The sequence below is a fragment of the Branchiostoma lanceolatum genome, chromosome 13, assembly GCF_035083965.1.
Source record: "Branchiostoma lanceolatum isolate klBraLanc5 chromosome 13, klBraLanc5.hap2, whole genome shotgun sequence".
Classification (NCBI taxonomy): Eukaryota; Metazoa; Chordata; class Leptocardii; order Amphioxiformes; family Branchiostomatidae; genus Branchiostoma; species Branchiostoma lanceolatum.
This window is the reverse complement of record NC_089734.1, coordinates 11,632,238-11,649,784: the sequence shown is the minus strand read 5'-3', so window position 1 is coordinate 11,649,784 and position 17,547 is coordinate 11,632,238. Positions and strand designations below refer to the sequence as shown.

The window sequence follows — 17,547 nt, the reverse complement described above, 5'->3', positions numbered from 1 at the left end:
CTTTGAAAAACAGTGGGTTTTAGAGATCTCTAGTGCAGCAACCCCAGGTATACACAGTTTAGATATACAGTAGAGCATTATACTGGGGGGTATTGGGTTGGAGATCTGTTTGGACATATCTTTTCAGGGTGGCGGAGTACTGTAACCTGGTGGAATTATGTTAGTTGTTACCACGACTTTGAAGAAGAATAGATAGATGTCACTCTAAATGTCCGTAAGTAATCTCCAGATCTTATCCAGTTGTTGAGATTGAATTGCCTTCAAATATTGTCTTTTAGTAACCTTTCGTCAACACTACTAAAATAAGATGTCAAGACCCTTCAATAATCACTTACATTTTACATGATAGCTGTTCATGGGTCATGCAAGCAGATATGAGATATTACGAAATGATGCTTGTTCAGAACATTCAAAGTTTGACAATTGAGAACTTGGTTGGTTAACCCACCTCCTTGTCTTGGGATGACATATCCCACAATGCCCTTCTGTATCTGGGTCATGGGGTCAACCCTGCCTCCTGACATCCTGCTGTAAAAAAAATGACGAAAATGAAACTACATTTTTTACAAATATCAAGCCACCATTAATGTGAACTGACTTGTTCTATGTGTTATACTTTTGCCTGGTATTTTTAGAGTTAACTACTTTTCTTGTTCTAAAACCTACATTGCAGCTAGCTAGCTGTATGTTAGTAACCACTAAAATTCTTTACAGACTGCTTTAATAAAAGAAACCATAGGAGTAGATAGTAGAGTAGGTTTAAAGTTGTGCCATGTTGATTTGATTATAATTTATGGATGGCATCCTCTGGGATCCCCAAAAGTGATGCGAGCATGTGTATAAAAAAAAAGGTTGGCAAAACAAAATTTGACTTCATTATGAAATCTAGCTGGTCAGGAAGGTTGAACAAATGATTTAACACACAGAGTATGGCATAGCGAATACTGGATTCTTCATTTCTTCAACATCTTCTTCCTTTACCTTGAAATTGATTTTGGGATTCTATGACATTAGTATCATTCTCCAATATTTTCTTTGCAATTTACAGCATACATTTGATCCTTTTGCAGCTGCTTTGTACGATTTACAGTACGGTTGAAAACTCTTTTTTTTCGTGTGTGGAAAGGGACGAAAATTGATGTGTACAGATGTCATTCATATAATCAAATCAACATGGCCTTAAAGAAACTATTAGAGTGGATAGCAGATTTAAAGCTTAAAGTTGAGAGAAGTGAGTTAGACATTTCTTTACTCCTTTCCTGAAAGCTACAACCACACCGCTACGTGTGTAAGATGCTGTGAGCTACATGTATCATATAAAACACTACCAACACTAAAAGCATGCATGGAATAGACCTTCTAGCAACCACAAATATTTCACATGATGTCCAACCTGTCTGTCTCCCCTACACCCTCCTCATGGAATGCTTCACTGTAAGAGGAGGACATAACAGTTGTGTACAGGGATGGAGGAAGCACAGTATGGGACAGGCACAGTGGGTTAAGGTTTCAAACTCTTTACCTCAGCAAACCCTTTTTCTTATGCCTTACAGTCATTTCATCTAATTATAAAACACATCAATTTTACCTGTGGAGATGACGGAATGGTCATAATTTCTGTCTGGCTTTAGAAACAAAGTTCTGTGAAATGACTGAATTATGGCACTGATAAGTGACAGAGGTATGCAAATAAGCCAGATTTTTGGCAACACCTCAAGGGCAGAGGTATCTTTTAAGATGACATTCTCTGGAGACTACATATCCAATGTGACAGTACTGGAAAAACTTAACTAGCTACTTTTGATTTTAATTCAAACGAATATTTATGGGTAAAAGGGAGTGAAACAGTTTCATATATTCAAAATGTAGACATTTTCGCAGTGGTTTACTGTTCGTGGTTTTCACATGAACTAAAAATTACCGCAAAAACACCATTTTCTACCTACTGCGAAATCAAATCCCCGCTAACTCAAACTCAAAGGCATTTATTGCACTGGGAGTGCAGTAAGATTGGTAAGACGTGAACACATGAAACAGTATCAAGCAGTAATGTCAGTAACAACAAGCTTTGGCAGTTATTAGGAAAAGGCTCATAATGCAATTGTACCAGAAGGCATCACAGGAAGGACAGTAAATGAAAGTGGGAAAAATTTTGCACCAAGAGACTTTACATGCTTGAAAGCTTGACCCTAAGAAATGGTACTTACTTGTGGGCGTCAGCCATCTTGGTCAAATCACTCTCCATACACAGCAGTGTCTGGTACGTCCGCATCTTTATTTTACTAAGGAAAAAAAAGAGCAAAATTTTGAAAGAAGGGTTAATGAGTCCTCGAAAGCAAGGAGTACTTTTTTAAAGGCATTTTGAGGTGAAAACATGTATCTTATTTTGAAGTTATTATCTCCAAGATGGAGTAACATCCTCATCTATATTCAACTAAGGAAAACAAAAATATTTCTAAGTTTGTCTTGGGGTTACAAGTGCATATATGAGTCCTCAGAAGCCAAAAGTATTTCTTTTCATGAACTTTAAGGTGAAAATAGGCTTGATGCATACAAGTATCCTTATATCTCAATGAAGGAGTAACGTCATCATCTATATTCTACTAAGGAAAACAAACATATCTAAATCTGTATAGGAGTTATAAGTATATCTATGAGTCCACGAGGGCTAAGAGTGTTTAAAAAAAAAAATTATTCATGCATATGCATAGTACATGTTTATGATTGAGCAGTTTTAATGGACAGAGAACCAAGCCCATGAATCCTACTCCAAATGTTTCAAGGAACATAGTGAGACATTACCAACAAAAAAACGAGCACTTATCATAGAATATAAGTAGCTTTTGAATGCCCTCTTCACTGCCTACACTGTACACCATTGCTAAAGGTAGTTGTAAAAAAAATCACTTGTGACAAGTACTTCTAAAAATCACTCCTCCTCAGTTGAAATCCACTCATCATCAAAGGGTTGAGAGCCAATTTCTACTTCGAAATGTTCTTCAGATCTATTTTTGATTCAAATTAACACCCATGTGGGACTTTCAACATATGCAATCTGCTCATAATACAATCTAAATTTAGAATCACCCAATCTGCTACACTGCATATTCTTCCAGCACTGTACTTACAAGGAAGTAAATATACTATTATATAGGTACAGCTTTGGCCGAACCAATTCAATTTCTTGGATTTAAAAATTTAGTACTTTTGAGTACTGTTCAGTGTTTCGACTAGCTTAACCTTACCTGTCGCCAGGTATTCTGTAGATGTTCTGCAACCCCTTTAAGTGGCCTACAAACTCCTTAAAGTCGCCATTCCTGGGTAGAGGAAGAACGATATCATGGCAACAATGTTAAAATGTACATTTATGATATCTATGGATTATAACAATCACTGTTGGTTATAACATACAAATATAAGCAAATAAGATCAAACAAAAAAACAAATCATTACAGGTATACAAAAAATTAAGGAAAACCAATTGGAGTAGTCAGCTAATGAACAACACAACCAAATGGCAGATCAAATTTAACAGAAGCAAAAGAAAACCAATGTCTGCCTCTCAATGACATATATCCTGACTTCTGACAAACATCAGCCTTTTAATAACATATTGTATATCCTGACTTCTGACAAAGATGTAATGATGATGACACATTTTACATTTGCTGGCAAATATCTGCCCTTGATCAGAAGGACTCATTTTACGTTTGCTGACAAATGTCAGTCTTTCAATGACATAAATCCTGACTTCTGACAAAGATGTGATGATGAGGATGACATAGTTTACATTTGCTGGCAAATGTCTGCCCTTGAATGACCTTAGATCGTACCTGAGAACTCTGAGCATCTCGGGACAGCTCTGTGACTCGGAGCCGTGGTGGGCGACCCTGACGTCCTGCACGCCCCCGCTCGTGTCCAGTCTGATCTCCACGTAAAACAGTTCCGCACTGATGCAACATTCGTGGCCGCTGGAGGTCACCTTGAAGTTCAAGCTGTCCAAGAAAAAGAGATTGAGAACAAGTTTTAATGAAAAAGGCTGTACAAAAAACACAAACTATTTCTTGACTATTTTCTTGGAGTTGTATAGTATACTGTAGAAAACCTTAGAAGTTGTGTCAAACAAGCTACAAGTCATTTGGCTACAGTATGTCTAACAGTTTAATATACTTTTTTTTTAGATGGTGTACCTTTACATGGCTTCAATTATTATTACTTTCTCAAAAAGGCTATGTTTTGGGTAGCATTTATGTGTGTGTCTGTGTATCAACAGGTCAACTCGAGAAGACCTGGATGCATTGTCTTGATATGATATTTAGGTAGGTAGGTCTTGGTGACACCTCGAAATTAGATGAGATTTGGGACCCCTAGCGGCTTGTTATGGTACTGAGCCGAACAATGTCACTCCACTGTAAGATTCAGGAACACTTACCCAACTTGTCTTGCAACAGAGTCCAGCCTTTCCACCATGGATGGCAGGGTAGTGACTGCAGAAAACATAGCAAATGTGGAAATAAATATCATAGTTTTGTCCATCGTCCTTGTGACACAAGAGACTAGTTTTGTGCTTGAATCTGGCACGGTTAAGCTAGATGTATCTCTACTATCTTTAGGAGTGTAGGTAAAGTTAGGTATAGCAGTCATCCTCAATTAAGGTGAAGTATATTGCTTTTTCAAGTAGCTAGACGTCGTGCAATGTGGCTTTGCTACGGCTCTCGTTTTTTAGCCAAGCACAACCAGTCACCCCTACTCATCTTGATAATTGTGTTAGGTTTTTTTACGTGGCTTCTTTAATCATCTCAAACTCTCTCAGCTCAGAGCTCTATGGAGCCCCTCCTTGTTTGACCAGTGGGAGGGCTGCTAGAACTAGAAGTGTGATTTAGTCATGCCAGCTAAAGATCACACAAGAAGGAAATTAAGTTGTCTCAACCTTACCTTTGAGAGCCTTCTGGAGGGCGTTGATGCACTTTCTCAGGCGGGAGTGATCCAGGTTGTCGACAGCCCTCTTGTCCTGAAAAAAAACAACAACAATAAACAACTACTCTAAATGTAATCCTAAATTGTCTTCACCTCATTAACAATTCAATTCAGAGTTTTTGTATAAAACCTGGTTCTCCAGTTCTTTCCACTTGTCATTGACGAAAGATAGCGGATGCTGTCTCAAACGTCTGACTGTTTAAAATTTTTATCTAGTTGCTTGAGTAACTGTTTTTTGGCGACTATTGTAATAGCATAATCATTAGCATTATCAAAAGCTGTTATAATGATTTCGGTACACATAAATGGTTCACTAGTTGCGCCAAATGTAAAATTTACTGTTGCCTTCAGTATAACAAAGCCAAATATAACCTTTTTCCTAATTATAACACAAGGCGAGATCAAAGCATGATGTCAAATTTAGATCTTTGTTGCTTAAAAAGGTTTCCAACAAGTTTCTTAGCTTACATATCAAAGAATATTGACTTGATTGTACTTTTTTCAGTAACATCTATACAAGTATATGTTCACTTTGGATCAAGGTTACTTACAGCAATTTGTACAATGTATTTCAAACACAGCTGTCAAACACAGGTGAGAAGATCAACATTAATCAATACTCAAGGTTATTTACTGCAACTTGTATTTCAAATACAGCTGTGCTTGTCAAATACATGTGAGAAGATCAACATTGAAACATTGATCACTACTACAGGCTTTTGCTACAAAATTCTTCTAACGTTTATACATGGAAAATGATAGTGATTTAGAACCAATTTAGATCAATGAAGAGCTATTCTTCAACTCATTGTGACAGAGAAGACAGATGCTATATGTACAGTATTTAGTACTATTTACAGGTTCATAATATACCGGGGAAATTACCAATGCTCTTTTTAACAAATATCATAGTCCAGGGGTTTTCTAGATAAAGAATTGCAAGGGGGAGTAGCAAAGCAGGGGACAGTGAAAGCCCCCTTCAGATGAAACCGTCCTCATAGTATGGAGTTTTTTTAGAATTTTAAGAAAGAATAGGGCATTTTTGGCTTCCTGAAGGACAAAACTACTTTTTGTACAGTCATACAGGTCATTTAAGAAAGTGGTCACATGAGACCTAGTGCTAGTAGCATCCCTGGTCAATCAAAATTTTACGCTTGTCAGAGAATCTGCTCCCCAGGGTAAGAGGGCACATGGTCAGGGCCCCTTTGGTCAGGGCAAGGGGTCGCAGCGCCCTTGTTCCGCTGTTCAAATAAACCCATGGTACAACTAATATATCCATCTTTTAAGAATAATTGAGACTTTAAAATAAGAGGGTTTTAACATACGTTTAAGCTGGTCCAGACCATGGACCTGACCAGTTTGCTGGTGTCGGACCATGACTTGATCTGGGCGCTCTTCGTTCGTAGTCGCTGCATCAGAGCGGACAAGGCCTCGCTCTTTTCATCCTTGCTTGACGACAGCTTTCCTCCTAAACACAAGAGAAACAGTGTTTAGCAATAAAACAACCATCGATAGATACAATAAATAACTGTTGGATCTAAATGTAGTCCTAAAACTTTCTTACATTAGATTTAAAACAAACAAAGGATCATGATCAAGACATAAAAAAATAGAGAAAGTGTGAATCTTTTAACAACATTTAGTGAGGTAAAAACCTTCAGATGTTGTTTCTATGGGACAAAAAGATGGTGCATTTAAAAAGATGGTGTATTGCTGGAGAAGAAATTGAGTATTGTATTGAACTTTGTCTGAGCATATTGTATAGTGATCCTGAACTCTACGTTAAAACTAAGCAAAGACAGTATCTAAGGACGGTTGAGTGTTTGTACAAAAACACCATACCACCAACGAAATTGTGTTTAGAAGGTCTTTTCTGTTAGACATTGATGCATATGGCATGTAAGGTTACTACCATGATACCATATCTGGAGTTCAAACAAGAGGAAAAGATTTCTGTGGTACTCTTAACATGCCTGGGAGGTAGATAGACTTAAGATGAAGCCTGGACAAACTCTTGAACACCCACATCCACCTACAAGGTAGCTCAGAGGTATAGGGTGACTATACTATTACATAACATATGATCATATGCTACGGTAAATGTATCTTTTTTTTTACTTTTTTAGATATTCTATTTTCAATATATGTCATGTTTTGTATACCAGTGTACAATAGTACCTCTACCCTATAGCCTACAAAAATATCTAGGTGCACTGGTGCACCCACTGTCAAAAATCAGGTACACAGCTCCAATTTTGGGTGCACACAGGTGCACATGCACCCAGTATTTCCAGCCCTGAGAATAGATGATTTCCTGGGACTAAGAAGGCTGATGGTTCTCTGAACATGAAACAGGATATACTTGTTTTCTTTTCTGAAATCCAGCCTAGGCTTTTAGTACAATTCAATCTGAGGATTCTCTGTTGCGTGCTAGGTACACCTAATTCATTGTTTCTACAATTCGCAAATTTCAAATATCAAGAACTGAATATTTAAAAAATTTTGCTGGGATTTGGTTCATTGTTGAGTTTTTTGCGTTTCGGCGCATGCGCGCCGAAACGCATTCTCCTGGCTTTTACCTTCAAGCAAGGAGGCTTCAAGCAAGGACCAGGGACCAGGGAAGCTTGGTTCAACACTGTGTCGCAGATTTGCATGTGACACAGGACGGCGCAGATTTGCATGTGACACAGGACGGCGACCGCATGTAACTGCTACAACTGTTCGGAAATATCATTGCATTGTGGTTTCGGACTTTGATATCCTGAAAAATGACCATATTACATCTATTCCACAAGATTGCAGAAGAAAAAAAATGATTTCGTCAAGAAAACGACCAAAAATCGGCATAAATGATACCATATAGTAAGGTTATAGTATTACGTCCAGTGTGAATAGTTACGTACCGCAGCTTGGCCGATCTGGCAACACAAAGCGCTTCGGACCCAGAAGATCCGGGTTCGTCTCCGTGCATGGATTTCTTTTTCTTTTTAGATATTGAATATCAAAAATATATATTGATATTATATTAATCTATCAATATCATATTTATGAATATCATTTTTTTTCATTAATAAATAAAGAAATATTTTATATTTGTTATTTTTAAATATTCATTTAATATATACAAGGCCTTTGTCTTATGAACAGGACTTCATAGATTCCAAACCCGGCATTCGAATTTTTCTGTTCATTGTAATGGAAAATACCGTGCAGCGGCTCCTATGCGCGGTAAGATGATTCTTGCAAAACACTCGCCACTAATCTTCTATCCCCGATGTAAACAGAGGCTCTTGATGTTGTTTGCAAAACAGCGATTCTTTGTTACAGTAGCAAATGCTCCATTGTTCAGTATCGACTTCATTCAGACAACACGGACGTGGAAAGTGGCGCCCCTCGGCACAAAACTATGGGAATTTTCATGAATTTTAGCAAAATTACCCAGGAAAATAAGGAAGAAATGTTGTAAATGCGGAAACCAGAATAATACGGATGAGGTAGCTGTTGATTTGTTTGACATTTGGTAGTCATTTTAGATAGAACCTTAGCTGTTATGAACTTCTATTTCACTTAATTACCATAGTGCTGATGATTCAATGGTGCTTTTTCAAATTTTATGTTTTATTGCGTGCCATGTACATAATTACATTGATAGCTTTTATAATGAGCCTATTATACATTTTACAAATAAGTACAAGTTGTAGGCCAAGACCAGCTTTTTCAAAAGCACTTAAGTTAAGTGACGTAACTTCAAAATTGCTTTCCCCAATCTGCCTTTCTCTATTTCCCAAAATGACAATTTTTCTTATAGACTGAACAGCCCTTGAGTGACTTCCTCTGGCAGATTTTACTTCAAGTAAAGGGAAAAGACAATTCACACTTATAAACGTAGCCGAAACGCCAGCTTTTTTTAAAAGCTCTTGTTTAAACTACAGTTTTTTTTTAATGCTGAAACTGTGAAAGAGAAGGCAAAAATAAAAGAACTAGATTATCAGAATGTTGAATTGCCACATAGACAAACTGCTTGTTGAAGTTAGTACATATACTGTAAATCGGGACATTTTTAACCTGGTTTCATGTTTACAGTTTTTGTTGTGATCTTCACTGCAAACTTAAAACCACTGCAAAAGTTTTATTGTCTGCCTACGCCCTTGTCCAAGCAATACGTACTGTACATTGTACAGTATCATGATGTACATGTACTAGAGGCACCTGTTTGTTATGGTGAATGCGCTTTTGTTTCAAACATGAACTTAAACTACTGCGGACACTCCATTTTCTCGCTTTTGCAAAAGTAACTCCCTGCGAACTTAAACTTTTAAAGCAATTTACAGTAATTTTCATGTCCATGCTACAGTGGCAAACAAGAGCATGTTGCTAGGGGGTCCAAACCTACACCACTTCTTCCTTACCTCACAAGCTATCTGCCACAAAAAAAATCAAGACCACAGCGCCCCCAGGACAAAAGATACAAAAACCAGACGTTCTGCTGCAGTACCAAGGTCATGATACCAGGGGGCCCAAAATTGACATTGACCTTCATCTTCCCAAAACTTACCTACACACCAACTATCATCGTAATCCATCCAGAGGTTCTTGAGGTATGCTGACTACAAAACTATACCTCCATTTTCATGTCGGTAACAAGTTGCCTGTCTGCATGCCAATGTACAAAATTTCTTCAGACTCTAAAGAGCTTATGTTATGGTAGAGATGTCTGAGCCCCAACACAACATACCGTAAGGTCTGATCTGATTATCTTCCTTGGCCAATGGGATTAGGTCTGACATTTCTCCCAAAGGCTAGACAGATGTAGACACATTTTGGGGGGTCATAAAATGAAAATAGGGCAAGGACAAACCACTGACATACTTATGTTGTACTTTATTCTACTGCTTTGAAATTACATGTGATGAAATCTCCGTCCCAATTGTTGATAGTTCAAATTCAAGGTTGCCCGTGGAGGGAAAAATGTCAGGAATGTATGTATGCATCTCCTCTTTCGAAAGGTGTTCATGGCAAGCAAATTGCTACTTGCCCTTATGAAATCTGTCAGGATTCTGAGAAGGCCGTTTATTATATAAACCTTTCTGGGAGTTACTGCTTTCCCCTAAGACCTCATTTTTGGGAACATAACAAGCCATCTATGTCTGTGAAGCCTGTCACACAGTCAAGCTTGTTGACATAATATTTGCTGATCGACAGAGGGTTGCTGAATTAAACAAACGCCAGAGCCTCTAAATATCAAAATACAATAGCTTGTCTACACCTAAAAGAAAAGGGACATGCAGGCTCCTAATCTTTCTTAAAACTTAATCAACCCCAAAAATTATTGAAAATTTAATAAAATCCTGTCATAACTTTTTTTATCTCATATTTGAGTTATCCACAAACCTATCAATCAAGAAATCAAACCATATGATTATGATTGACTCTTGGTTGTGTACATATTGTTATTTCTTTATTAGTTGCTCTTATTTCTTAGAATAGTTACATTATGTTATTATGTTTATCATTCTGTACAATGCACGCCTGTTGAGCAGTGTGGTAAGCACTGAGCACGCCTACCCTGTATTAAGAAAGCATAAATAAATAAATAAATTAACGAGATATTAAAAACCGGAAGTTCCGCTGCAGGACCATAGCAAGTTGCTAGGGGTCCTATAATCTACTCATTTGGAGGTCTCACAAAGACCTACCAAATATGAAGACGATCCATTCAGGCATTCTCGAGTTATTTTGTAGACAGACAGACATACACACACGAGCGCTGTGAAAAACATAACCTTCTCAACGAAGGTAATAAAACCAAAACCAACCAACATGCAATTACTGGTTGAAATACGACCTCCTCGGTGTGATCCTAGCCTCCTGAAGGTCAGATTTCAAATGGCAGCAGCATAAAAGTCATCGATTCTCTAGTGACTGATGACATGTGGAACATACCACAGACCCTACACGCCTAGTTTGAAATGTCAGCTGCCCTTCTTTAAGTTTTCACCTTGAGTCCTCGGTCATTAATAAACTGTCCTTCCCATAAAAGGTTAGAGATAGGAGCAACATTGACCTTAAACAAATTATTTGCAACATAGAAAGAATGCAAAACACATTGCTGTGAGAGGTCAATTTTGTGGAAACATATCAGGGCTGACATGTTTACTTTTATCAATGTAAAACATGTCTATGAATTTTTGATACTGTAAATGCAGAAATGTTCGTGGGGATTTAATTTCGCGTTTGAAACAATAGTAGCGCTACAGGCACACATTGGAACGGCTTTTTGCGGGTGGTTTTAAATTCGTGGTTAAAAGTTCACTGTGAAAACTGCGAACATAAAACCACCACAAACATTTCTGCATTTACAGTAACAAAAAGTACATTTAAGAACAGATCCATATTTAGTACATGAAATGTACATGTAACGGTTACATGATTCTAAAACTAAATGTACTTTTCTGAATCTCATATGCACAACTAGAGATCTACTATTTGATACTGTAATAAAATCACATCAGTTCTATAGATACTATATTCATTTATTTTTGCTGGGATTTAATTTCGCAGTAGGAGTGGAAAGGAGGTTTTCGCAGTCAAAACAAAACGGCAGCACAAAAACAATACTGTAAATGCACTTAAGTTCCTGTGGTTCTTATTTCGCGCTAAGGCGAAAATGAAGTGTTTGCGGTGGTTTTAAGTTTGCGGCAGCGCTATAGTCACAAACTGCTACAGTATCGGACAAAAATGTTCGCGGTTGTTTTAAGTTCGACTGAAACAGTCACCGCGAAAACCGTGAACGTAAAACCACGGCTAACATTTCTGCATTTACAGTATATATATGTATTTACAGCGTTATGACTTCACGATGAAGAGCCACCACGAAACTAAAATGTGCAAAGATTTCAAGACTTACAGTGCGTACTACCCATGCATACCCTTAAAGGCATTGGTACATTGAATTGCTCAAAGTATGGCAGTCCTTGACAAAATGCAGGTTGGCCGGCCGCCTACTTATACTGTCATCAAAGAGTTGAAAAAATCATACTGAAAACTACATTATAGATAAGACATACCCCAAGGCTGCACTAGCTTCCCACACAGACTTTCTGTCTCGGTGGCTGGCAGTTATAATTCTACAGCTTTTCTAGTTGATTTGCACCGTTTTTCCATCACTTGCATTAAAGGCAACCAAAGCAATATTAGGGCCCAAAAAATGGAAATAAAAGAATGCTGAAATCTTTTTGGTAGTGACATTAACTAACACTGTTTAGCACATTTGAGTAGTAACTTCAAACTTTGAGCATTTTAAAACCGCGTAAAAACGTGTTGTGCGATGATCCCCTTAGTTTTGGGAGTCTACAAAAACCCCGGCAACGATTTCAGTGAGTTCTCACATCAGAACAACATCGGCATTTTTTCATCATGGACGTCGCTATACATTGTGATAGGGCTGTTTGAACTTGTATAGAAATGACTAAATAAATAAGACTTTCAAAATTCAAAATTTTCGGGCCCTAATATTGCTTGATTGGTACACCTACCTAAAAAAAGCCCCAGAAAAACACCATCAACTCTGAAGGTCTGTGCAGGAGGTTATGGCTTCACCAAGATTTCAAGAACGAATGATATAATACGATAGTAGAGTATGGCCACCTGTGCATTTAGTAAGCCCAGCCTTAATTTAGAACAAACGTCAAAAACACAGCTTTAACTCAAAGTCTGTTCAAGCATATAATCAGGATCCAGGGACAACCAGCTGCACAGACTTAAACTCGTTTTCTGGGAAATTTACAAAGTTAAAGAATTACAGAGCTGATTTCAATACAGTGCTCAGGGAGGTAGAATAAATATTTTTTGACCTTGATATCATTATGAGCTGGAAAGGAAAGCCCTGTAAGCTAGCTGGAGAGCTTATTGTCTGGGGCTTGATTCATAATTCTTCTGCGTAGTGATGTTTGCTAACATTTGTGAAGAGCTGGACCATATATCTTTTGCACAAGGCTTTCATTAAACACTCACGAACACCTGTTTAAAACCAGGGTTCAAAGTTCTCTTTCCAGCCATGGTTGAACAATTCAGCTTGTCCTGCATGATATATATGGGTTTATAATCTTTGCAGTCATTCAATATTTCAAAATGATTAATATTGTTCCACCTAACGTATGATATCAAGTTTTACCATATGGGGATTTGTATCCGTCTGACCTTAATAAATTTTTCAGCATTTGCTGGCAAATTTGGATTGTTCAAAAGTGAACTTGCCTTTATATTTATTTGCATTTATATGAAAAGACATTTGAATGACCCAGGAGGCTAGGCAATCCTAATGTGAAAATATTCTTTTTCAAAACCTACTTTCATTTCCTACCCTGAATTTTCTAGAATATTCAAGTTTTAACGGCCAACAATTCTACAGGAGCGGAGATATTTCCAGGGACAGTGTGCCAGAAAACAGGCTTTTCCAATTGTAATTCTAACCTCGTTAAAATCCATTAGGTGTATAAGGTTTGTGCTCAGGGGTCCCCTTCCAATCCATCCCAGAAATTAAATGTGACGCTTCAGCAGCTGGATCCCTCTCTCGTTTTATTGGAGTGAATACAGCTCCATATTTGTCAGACCCAGATTCAAGGACTGCAACTTGCATGCAAAAATCATGATGTTTTGTATGAGGAAAAAGTCAAGGTATGATTTCTGGGAAATAACATCTACTCACTGGCAAAAAGAGTATCAGCAGCTGAATCTCTTTCTCTCTCATTTTGTTGAAGCGAACATAGCTCCATATTTGTCAGACCGAGATTCAAGGACTGCAACTTGCATGCAAAAATGCTGATTTTTGTATGAGGAAAAAAACCCAAGGTATGACTTCTTGAAAATGGCATCTACTGGTAAAAAGAGTATTAACTTTAAGACTTATAACTTTCTTTCAAGAGGTCAAACTTTTGAGGAAAAATTACTTGATTAGGTATTGGAAAAAATTCATGAATTTCTACAGAATTTTTGCCATTGCCAGATAGCAAGCATGTTTATTCTAGCCTTCTACTATGTAAAAGTCAAGTTGCATTTAACATTCCAGGGTGGTGGTAAAATTACATAATGCTACCTTGGAGGTTTGTGATATAAGTATCGTCTATCTTTTGAAAAACCTTTGTCATTGCCGACAATTTCTGTTTTTCCACTTTTCTTTTCAACAAATATTACAACATCATACAAATATATACCTGACCCATATAATGCTAACAAAGTACAATCTACCATCCTTGGGGCATTCACAATATGATTCCACGTGATAGGTTGACAAATAACACTGAATGCACACCTGCTGTAAGTATTAATATCATATCATGCCCCCTTTCCCCGAGATAGTCACATTTATCAAACAAGATTAGAAACAGAGCTTCAGTATGCCAAAGTCTCAAGAAATTTTGTTGGAGTTTGGCCATCAATTTGTCTCTTTTTCCAGTGTGCCCTATACATGCAACATACTAATTTAGCCATGGATGTCCAAAAATATCTACGGTAATTAGTACGCCATTGGTTATATAATATCGTACATGTATGGGGCTCAAATAAGTCACAGAATTATAGCAATTTAGCTGAATGTGAACCACTTCATCGAAAGTAATCACTATATTTTTTGCTTAATTCACACTTGAGAAATATCAGGTATTCAAATAATACTGATCACCTAAAGTGCCAAGTACTGGTGGAATCTATAATTTCCATAGTAGGGTTTCCCTCAAATTTTTTGTGACATATTACCTCTAAATTTCTAAGGACAAAACCTTACTTGGCACAAGATTTAGACCAACAACCCTAGGGTACAGGTCACCTACATGTAATACAATGCCACTACAATGATTTGAATGCACTATGCGTGCGCCGAATGCCCCACTGTCAAAATTTTGAACAGTTTTGTGACACCAAATATTCCCCCAACTTCTGGCGCATTTTGTATTGAACTGTGTGACATAAATAAAATAAAACACAGTGTATTCCGCATCACCCTCTGTCCTAGCCCTCCCTCAGGTTGGACTGGTACTACTACTAAGTACCTTGGGTCAGTCGGGTGATACGGAAGTATTTACACCATTTACACCGTCTTGTATTCTATATATACACCCAAGGACATCATAATGTCCTTTACACAACACAAAACAACAAAACACAACACAACATGATCATGCAATCTACATCATTGTTAATTCCATTCACTTATGTGTTGTAAGTTCGTGGGACTAAAATACAACTGTAATAACGTGATGAAAGAATAGCATAAGACTGCAGGGTAGGTGACCTTTCACCTAGATCCTTAAAAAAAAACACAAAAATTTTAAACTTTACAGTATGCAATCAGGTACATTTACGTACGACAAAACATAATTTGCATCCAGATTGGAAGAGACTTTGTCAAGGTAATCTTCCTCAATCCATTTGCAAAAACAAACCATTTGTTTAGGAATATACATATGTACATACATTACTGTAGATTTATTATTTTCGCGGTGACTTAATTTCACCGCAGTAGGAGAAAAAAGGTTTTTACAGTGTTTTAGTAATACATTAGAAATGCATATTTGAGGTGAAATTTGGTAGAGCAGAAAAATACACAAAATAAAACCATCGCCAATATTTTAAGATCTACGGTACATACATACATGTATGCAATCTAATCTAGAGGAGGATGGCGGCATGTGTGCTTCCTTTTCCCCAAGTCAAACACATACATGAAAGGAGGCACATTATAGAGAAGTGTAATTAATGCTTTAGGGATAAAAGAAGGGAAAGTGCATAACACGGTTGCTCAGCTGACGCGACGAGGGGTAATGTCGGGCGGGAGGGTTTGGTAGATAAGGTTGATGAAGACAGTGGGCGTACAAGATTTTAATGACTTTGCTGACTGATTCTTATCGTCAGAACGAAGGGCTGTTTCTAGCTTTGAACTCATTGTTTGGGAGCCCGTGTCGTTGGTTTTCCTTGTTAAATCTGTCATTTTAAGCTTCTGAATATACATTTTCATTACTTTCATCATGTCATGAAGTTCCGATTTTGGGACTGATGGAGAGATACTTTTGTCTGCCGTCGCAACAACCAAATTTCTGTCCCAGAACGAAGGGACAGGTCCTGGAGAAGTTCTGGCTGAAAGTGACCTGGATATTTATTTATCTATTTATTAATTTCAGCTTTATTACAGCAAGGTGTATGTACCACTGACAGAACTTTTTCTTTTACATATTTCTATCCTTTTATGCTAACAGGCCACACAAATAAAATTTCTTGAGTAAAGGGTATTTTTTGCCATCCCTCTTTTCTTCTATGGGAAAAGCTAAAGTTTAAATATCATATAATCATCTTTGGAAGTGAGTACCAAAACTTAACTGCATGAAACAAATTTGCACAAAATGCAAACAAACATACTAGTTGGGAAAACTACATTGTCAGGCCTTGGTGGCTAAATTCAATGTGTTGTTCATATTTGAAATGCACTCCCAAAATGCATAGAATCAAGAAACAAAATTACTGGCAAAGAAAAAGATCTGTATGACCTTTTGAATGGCATTCATGACATGTTTTGGAGGTTAAAACAAGACTGAAACTAGCAGAGTATTCTGTAATTTGATGCTGCAATGTGGACTTGAGGTACAAGTCATGGCAGTGGGTATAATCATTTCATGGTTCTGATTACCATAATAAACTGAAAGATATACTGTATAGGGGGGCTTATATGCCTCATATCAATATTACTGGTATCATGGTATATCAAAATCCTTATTGGCGTCATTATTCAGTGCCACAAAATTCAATTGGTCTGAGTGGTATGGAATGTAACATATACTAACTTAATTCCACCAGGGTACATCATTCCGCCACCCTGAAAAGATACGTGACGTATCATACGTCCAAACAGATCTCCAACCCAACGTCAGCCAGTATAATGCACTCCTGTATATCTAAAATGTGCATACCTGGGAGTGCTGCACTAGAGATTTCTCACACCCACTGTTTTTCAAAGTGGTGGATTTATGTAACCTGGCGGATTTATGTTAAGGAAGGTATAATAACCAATAAAGACATTTTTTTTACCTTTAAATTACATTTGTCAGAAAACTATCTCTCGTTTGTAGGCATTTGGTAGGAGTCGTCAATGGTAGTTTTAGCTAATCTAGTTGATTTATCCTTTCCATATTATGATAAATAAGGGTTATATGGTTAACTTCCAAATAATATTTATCAGTGATATTGTTTGAATCAGCAGTTTTTCTCAATAAATAATGTGAATGATCAAACTATTTAGCTGAAACTGTGAAAGGTACGGGATATCAAACTTCACAAATCAACAACTGGGCAAAATCAAAATCATAAATTCTTGGAAATATCAAATTAAACTTATTACAAACTGTTGGGCGTGAGGACTAATTTTCTATAGAAACCATACGGCACAGACCAAGAGAGACCGTAGGGGGTGGGTGTTTATGAAAAATCACATAAATTTCATTAAAATATTTACCTTGATGCCAACCAGATGTGCAATTCGTTCCCAGTTATCAAGGGATAATTTTCTCAAATTCTGCTATGTAA

General features: G+C 37.3%; 1 protein-coding gene across 2 annotated transcripts in view; it reads right to left on the bottom strand.

The window, feature by feature from the left end:
- LOC136446716 (mediator of RNA polymerase II transcription subunit 1-like) overlaps positions 1-17,547 on the bottom strand; it is a 30,277-nt gene that overhangs the window by 11,945 nt on the left and 785 nt on the right. The window contains exons 2-9 of one of the 2 annotated variants that reach the window (XM_066445227.1): positions 6,303-6,445; positions 4,936-5,011; positions 4,433-4,487; positions 3,834-3,995; positions 3,246-3,317; positions 2,208-2,282; positions 1,394-1,432; positions 449-528 (exon numbers count right to left, since the gene is read on the bottom strand). In XM_066445227.1, coding sequence (XP_066301324.1) covers positions 449-528; positions 1,394-1,432; positions 2,208-2,282; positions 3,246-3,317; positions 3,834-3,995; positions 4,433-4,487; positions 4,936-5,011; positions 6,303-6,445 — 702 coding nt within the window. The remainder of the gene's footprint in view (positions 1-448; positions 529-1,393; positions 1,433-2,207; positions 2,283-3,245; positions 3,318-3,833; positions 3,996-4,432; positions 4,488-4,935; positions 5,012-6,302; positions 6,446-17,547) is intronic. The other variant, XM_066445228.1, reaches the window with a different exon arrangement.